Source organism: Urocampus carinirostris, chromosome 18 (assembly GCF_059441175.1).
Source record: "Urocampus carinirostris isolate Australia breed hairy pipefish chromosome 18, RoL_Ucar_1.0, whole genome shotgun sequence".
In the NCBI taxonomy this organism is placed as follows: Eukaryota; Metazoa; Chordata; class Actinopteri; order Syngnathiformes; family Syngnathidae; genus Urocampus; species Urocampus carinirostris.
In genome coordinates, this window is record NC_142366.1 from 11,907,938 (window position 1) to 11,915,842 (window position 7,905).

Here is a 7,905-nt window from a genome sequence, read left to right on the forward strand (position 1 = left end):
TTACACACAGACCCATAAAAAAATACGCTGTGATGGTTAATGCGACAAATGACACACATATATGACGTCACGAAAACGCGACGGATTTAAAGTGTAAACAGATGCTGCGACGATTTCACTCGGTTGCTGACATGAAGGAGTAAAGATTAGCATCCCGATCGTAAATGCTAACGGACTGGTCGTAATCCCAAATTATCAATATCTTTTTTTTTTTGCGGTCAAAGTCTGACATGCAATGGCGCTCTCCTTGCTGAGCCTGTGCGCGAAGGAGGTGGTGAGCGACCGCAGCTCGTCGCCCCATTGGCTCCGCTGGGTGCCGCGAGAACTTTACGGCCCGCTGCTGGAGGCCTCGTTCGCCGGATGCAGACCACTGGCGGTCGGGGAGCTGGTGCAAAGGTGGCCCGAGCGACGGTTAAGCGTCGGCGGACGCAGGAAGCGAGGCCAGAGGCCCCCAAATCGGCTATGCGTGCAAGCGCTCTTGCTCGCTGTCGTCCGAGGACTCTCTGATCAGAGGTTGGTTATCGATGGATTATTGATTATTTTGTGGGTGCTTCTCGTTTGGTGTTTTTGTTCTATGGACAATGCAAAAACAAAATATTTTGGTGATGTCGTGTAGAAAAGCGGTACAGAAGGGAAATTCATAGCATTTTCTGTGATACTTTTCCTAAAATCTTTTGAGTTTGCATCATAACAATACGTCAACTTCAAGAAAGATAAATCATATTTCCATACCTGTACACCTCAGCCGACGCTCCCCTTTATTAACGATTGCCAGCACATTGTTACGCGATAATAAACCTTACAAACACAACGCAGCTCCTATTTACTCACAGCAAAATAGGCGGTAGAAAACCTTGACAATTTAAGCAATTTACGAAGACGTTGTCGACGATCCGGACAAGAGCCAAAATGGACAAGACGAGATAGTTCTACCATAAAACGAGTTTTTTTGTCTTAATTTAAATGTAGAAAATGCCCGTTCAAATATTGTTGTTTAGCGTACACAATTTTGTCAAAAAATACGGGAAAAACGTATGAGTTATGTATTTATCAACATATTAACTAGGGTTGCAATGATTATTTTAAAATTACAATACATCTGTTGACCTTTGTCATTTAAAATCCTGTATTTCAGAAGAAATTAATTTCAAAATTACCTTGTAAAATAAGTCATTATTTTTCATAATGACGTTTAACTAATTTGGCTCAGGAAATAAGCACAGATGTTCATTTTTTTAATCCATCCAAAGTAAATGAATTAAATTATCAGTTTGGGCCTAATACCAGTCGGTTGGTGACCCGTTTTCAAGTAGTAATTCAATAATCAATTAACTGTCAATCAATTTGTTGTTGTACCGCTATACTTAACCAAATTTTTGAAAATGTATCAAATACTGTTACCATTTTGCTCTATTATTGTATGCTGCTGGAAATGTGAATTTCCCTGCAGGGATGAATTAAGTATCTATCTATCTATCTATCTATCTATTTGGCTGATGGTTAAGATCACAGAAGGCCCAAATGAACAGACTGAGGGATAGCTTCTTCTGGAGAGCTATCAACCCACTAAAACACAGCTGTGGAATGCAGTTTTAAGTGCAATATCCCAATTTTGTACAGTTTTTATTTTAGACGTGAATACTTTATACTCTATATATATTTTTATTATTTCCACCTCGAGTGAAACTCTAATTTTGTTGTAACAACAGAATGACCATGAAGGTGATTCTGAAAAAATTAAATGCGGTATTATATTGGATAAGTGTGACAGAATATGGATAAAAAAACATGTTTTAATAACTTAAAAATGCAATTTTTTTAATAAAATGTAAAATACATAGTAATGTATTAATCTACTTTTTTGTGTGTACAACCAGATGTGCGCTTCGAGTCCTGGACCTCTGTGGCTTGCAAGGAGATGAGGGTCAGACAGTGGACTCAATGGGGGGCTGGTCCCTTACCATAGCGCTTTGCACCATGGTGGTCCAAGCCAGAGCCGGAGAACGGAAACGTGTCTGCACCTTGAAGCGAGACAAGGACGCAAAACGAGAGAGGGGCCATCGCAAGAGAGTCAAAGAGACAAATAAGAGCAACTGCTCGGATGGGTCAGAGGAATTGATAAAGGAGGTAGGGGGGAGGATAGAAACTGAGAAGAGACGAGGGAGCTCGGAACCAGAAAGCGACGTGAAGGAGAGTCGTCGCGTGCCTCTGCTTGTGAGGGCGGATATTTTTGTCAATGCCCGCTCTTTGGAGCGGGTGTGCGTCGCCCTAAGTGGTGCCGGACCTTTAGAGCTTCAGTGCAGGTACCTTCACGTGGAGGAGGTTTCTGTGTCCAGTATCGGGTCCTTACTGGACTTCCTGCCGCCTCGGGGTCTGCTGGGCGTTGATGTGCGCTACAGCAACCTGGGCGTGGCAGGCCTGGCCCAGCTGCTGCCTCGGCTGGCCGCCTTCCCGGACCTGAGCTCTCTCTGCCTGCATTACTGTAACCTGGACCTTCGCAGAGACCAGCCGGGGCAGGAAGAGGTGCTAGGGGAGCTCTGCCAAGGTTTGGCGCAACTGCGGGGACTGCGACGTCTCAGTCTCACCGCGCTGCGGTTGCCAGGACAGCTTCGGGTGTTGCTCAGGTATGAATAAAAGAAAATTAGTTTTGGGTTTTGTTAATAATTTTTGGCAATTATGAAATCATAGGCCATTATTGAATAAATATTCCCATGCATTTTGCTTATATTTTTGTTATTTTCATTGATAAATCTATAAAATCAAACGTTACAATTTGAAAGAAAAGTACCGGTATGTTGTTGTTGAAGAATGGTTTCTATTATAGCGGAGGCCACATTCATAGTTGCCAGGTCATTTGTAATTGTCACGGAGCATCAAAAGGGCTGATTTGTCTGTAATAACAACAACTGTATTCTTTATCAGACAGACAATTATGATTTTATATATTTCAAACAAAAAACTGAACTTACACAATTATTCAAATGATTAAAAAAAACTGTCAAAGTATTTGACAACAATTACTGATTTTAAATCTGTTTTAACGCAAAGTTGACAAACTCTGCTTTTACAAAAGAAAATAGCCCCCCGTAAAGGATTAACTGGTAAATATTGTCTGATAATGGGCACCATCTTAGATTTATCTATCTATCTATCTACCTTGGTCGTATCCCTCAAGAGGGGTGACCGACAGCAGGACTAACACATACAATAAAAAAGAAAATAACATTAAAATAAAATAAAAAGGGAAAAAATAGCAAAAAACACACACAAAAATGTCTGGGCCATGGCCAACCCAAATGCCAAAACACCCAAACAAGTTAAGCACCTCGGCACCCAAGTTGGTCATGCTTTCGTCCCTCCAGATGAAACGGGACACAAGAAAGCGGCCATGTCACTCAGGTCAGGGTGACACAACACACTCTTCTGTTCAACAACAGGGCCCGACAGCTTTCACTGGTTTACCCCTGCCGCATCATACAGGTGCCCTGCCCATCCCTTAGAATGCGTCTTAGATTTATAACCTATATTTATTTATGTTTAATAATCCAATTCACATCGTTAATTTCACGATAGAGCAACTTTTCTAATAGTATTTTGTTTTTCATTTCATGAACTTTTAAATGTAATATTTTTCATATTAAAAAGTTGTTAACTGACAAATAAACCTGCCTCACATACCGCCCCCCTTTTAACTCTGCTGTGTTTTTATTTGCTATTCATTGCTTGCTTGTTTTATTCTTGTTGTAATCTTGCTTTACTGTTGTTTGTTAGTATATGAACACAACCTTGGGTGTCCTGAAAGGTGCTTTGAAGTACAGTGTATTATTATTATTATTTTATTGAATTTATTGCCCAGCCTGAATCTTCGATAAAGCAATTACAGTAATCAATAAGTTATTTTGAATGTCCTTTTTCATAATGGAGCAACTGATTGGAGCAGGGTGTCTCATTTGAGGAGATAAAGAATTGGAACGTGAAAATAAAAAAAGTTCCAATTTGCGATTATACATTATTCCATAAACAAAACACTCATGATTGTAGTTGGTATTTTTAAAAGTTCTTAATATATTTTGTTAGTGCAGCTGAGCACCTCATAAGAATTAAAGGCATTGTGAAATATTACATAGTTTGGAATCCCTGCGGACTCGTTTGCTACCATTGACAGCTATAGACGTCCAAGATTAATTTGATGTCGGTGCCATTGAAGGCTAAAGACGTCAAACCTCAATTTTCTATGCACAGCCACTTAAAAGGATTCCATTTCCTCAAATAACTCATTTAATTTCTTGCAGTTCCCTTTCCCACCCCCTGGAGGTGCTGGAGGTTCCTTATCTGAACCTGAGTGCGGCTGACCTATCTTACCTGTCACGCAGCCCGCACGCTTCCTCCCTGCAGCAGCTGGACCTGAGCGAGAACCGCCTGGACGCGGAATCGCTTCCCTCGGTGCGCCGCCTTCTGTCGCAAGCGTCGACCAGCCTTCACCATCTTTCGCTCAACGGATGCGGCCTTAGTGACAATCTCTTGGGCCCTTTGCTGCCTTCTCTAGGATGCTGCTCGTCTCTGCGGAGCTTAGCGCTGGCCCTCAATCCGCTCTCCATTGCCGGCCTGGTGAAGGCGGTGAGGGCAGTGGCCAAGTTGCCCTCCATGCGCCAGATCCTCTACCCAAACCCTCTGGAAGACTACCAAGCGGGACTTCCCGAGCTGCCTTCCAGCGCTCAGCTTCTAGACTGGCCCCTGGACCAGTCCACGGACCTGGACGCCACCGGTAACCTCCTGAAGAAAGTGCTAAAGGAATGCGGACGCTCAGATATCGTGCTCACCTGCGATCTGCTCAATTATGATAAAGACTCAGCAGAGTGATGTATATAAACATATTATACTCTTTGTACGTTTTAATATACACCTTGAAAACCTTTCTTGTACCCATGTGCAATGCATTCATGTTTTGTTCTCATAAAAAGTGCAATTCCAATTTGATTTATGCACTTAATAGTCTGCACCCATTTCTTGACTGGTTTTAATGTCTGACTATATACTCGCAGCTCGGCCCATTAATAACATTAGTAATAATAACACTAACAATAATTAAAACAAGCCTAGTTAACTGATAGGTCATTAAACCACTAGGGGTTTGGATAAAATAGGAAAAGCATCTGGTTGTATGTTATCGTCACACTACTTTTACTCACAGGTGTACACTGTACGTTGTTTTGGCTGAACTCTTTCCCATAATGCTACATTAAAATGGATGATGAGCTAAAATCTACTAAATTTTGTATTGTTATCTACAATCTTAGAGACCTAATGGTTAGTATTCAGGGCTCTTACCACCGCAAACCGGGATTGATTTCCGTTGCATCCAATGCTGAACAAATGGGATCAGCGATGCTTGTTGACTGATCATCGCTCGATTACGGTGATATATTACCGTATAACACGCACCTTCACTTAAATTTTTTTTCTCGTGCAAAAAATGCGTATTCAAACGAATAAATTAGTTGTAAGCAAAACAAAAAAGGCAAAATTTTTCTTCCTGCCATGTGGACTGGTCCGCGCACTGGTGGTCTCCAAAAACACATCCACATCACTAACCATTACACAATTTGAAATCAAAGCTATTACTTGACACTTTCAAACGGTAATTTTTTATTTAAGTAGCTGGGCAATGAATACGTTTATATATTTGTATTTTTAACAATACTGACATCTGTCATTGTATGAACATTCTAAAACGTAATTTCAAGAAACAATCTGTTATATTTGACCACTAGATGAAATGAAATGATGTGCATTTATATAGCGCTTTTCAAGTCAAGACTTCCCAAAGCGCTTTACAGTGTGCTCCACATTTCCCAATAGCGGCCGTGCAGCCATGTAAGGCGCCAACCTGCTTATTGGGGGTATTAGGGGTTCAGTGTCTTCCCAAGGACACTTTGACATGTGACACAGAGGAGCCGGGATTCGAACTGCGATCTCTTGATCCCAAGACGAGCGCTCTACCTCCTGAGCCACTGCCGCCCCAGTGATGATGTTTAATTGTGTAGTGCTACTGAAAACGAGTGATACAAAGCACAAGGAATAATACAAACTACCGAGAGTCAAAGTGACCAAACTGCCTAACCTTTCACAAGGATTTTGGTATTTTGGGGAACTTTTAGCATCAAGATGGTGGACAATCAGGTAATCCTAATTTTATCTTAAATAAATACAATGGGTATTAAAATAAATGCATATTTATATAATAGTCCATGTATTTTTGCTTACTATCAAAATCAATCTTCTTTAATGAATGACGTTTTTTACCATAGGAAGACACTAAATAAATAAAATGTCCTTTTAAAATTTGAAGCCGACCACAAAAATAAGTAGACAGTAATGTTTATTACACCTTCCACAAATAAATTGATATCAGTACTGCTCCTAAACAGTATTACTAAGCTCTATGGGGGAATGTTGATCCTGGAAAAGGTCAGCTAATTAGTCATCAAACAATTTATTGATAATAAGAATGATGACACTAATTTTCAATAAACACTATTTGTATTATTTTTAAGACTCTTGTCATGCATTATCTCGAAGATATGTCTTTTAAATGCAGAGCTACCAAATACTACAATGCATCCGGAAAGTATTCACAGCGCTTCACTTTTTCCACATTTTGTTATGTTACAGCCTCATTCCAAATTGTATTAATTCAATCTCTTATCTCAAAATTCTACACAAAACACTCCATTATGACAATGTGAAAACGTTTTCTTTTTTTTACTTTTTTTGAATTTATTAAAAATAGATAACTAAAATCACATTTACATAAGTATGGTTGTCCTTCTGGAAGGCTCTCCTCTCTCCACAGAGGAACGCTGGAGCTCTGACAGTGACCATTGGGTTCTTGGTCACCTCCCTGACTAAGGCCCTTCTTCCCCAATCGCTTAGTTTAGAAGGCCGGCCAGCTCTAGGAAGAGTCCTGGTGGTTCCAAATGTCTTCCAATAACAAATAATGGAGGCCACTGTGCTCATTGGGGCCTTCAAATCATGCCCAATCAACTGAATTTACTGCAGGTGGATTCCAATTAAGCTGTAGAAAGATCTCAAGGATGATCAGTGGAAAAAAGATGCACCTGAGCTCAATTTTGAGCTTCATGGCAAAGGCTGTGAATACTTATGTGAATGTGATTTCTTAGTTTTCTATTTTTAATAAATTCAAAAAAAGTAAAAAAAAAACTTTTTCACATTGTCATAATGGAGTATTTTGTGTAGAATTTTGAGATAAGAGATTAAATTAATACAATTTGGAAAGAGGCTGTAACATAACAAAATGTGAAAAAAGTGAAGCGCTGTGAATACTTTCCGGATGCACTGTAAGAATCTTTTCAAGTTTAAGACACCAGTTTAGAGCAAATTACCATACCAAATATATGCATTTTCTATGAAAACTAAGAAAATTGGAAAAATAAGTCGAGCAATATTATTTTTGTATTGAAAATGTTGTTACAAATATTCAACAGTTATATTTATACAAAAGTTGTACAGTAAAGTTTTTTTTATGTGATAACATTGTCTCAAAATCACTTTCAAAATCTGAAAATATATTTCAATTCTGAAATACACTTTTTAATATTTGGAAGCTCTGTAAATGGCTCCTTTTTAGTTATTGCGGTACGGCACCTCCAATTCGAGTTTACAATCTGATGCATCGTGAAGCTCAGCACACAAACACAACTGTTTTTTTAAATACGTGTCTCTTGTTAACTAGAACGTTGTGCATTATAAATGGTACCTATTTAAGTAACTACGGTAAGCTAAAAGTGTCACGAGCGGGAATACTGAAGCATGTTCCCTTTCTCAAAGGTGTCGATTCGACCCCAGGGTTGCGTGCGTGGTATTGCACTTATAAACGACCTTTCC

The 7,905-nt window shown here is 39.7% G+C and overlaps 1 protein-coding gene across 1 annotated transcript; it reads left to right on the plus strand.

The window, feature by feature from the left end:
* The first annotated feature begins 72 nt into the window (after positions 1–72).
* Positions 73–4,972, plus strand: LOC148348371 (leucine-rich repeat-containing protein 14). Its single transcript, XM_088321949.1, has 3 exons — positions 73–513; positions 1,878–2,624; positions 4,293–4,972. The coding sequence occupies exons 1-3, from the start codon at positions 236–238 to the stop codon at positions 4,858–4,860; spliced, it is 1,593 nt and encodes a 530-aa protein (XP_088178075.1). The 5' UTR covers positions 73–235; the 3' UTR covers positions 4,861–4,972.
* Positions 4,973–7,905: the final 2,933 nt, after the last annotated feature.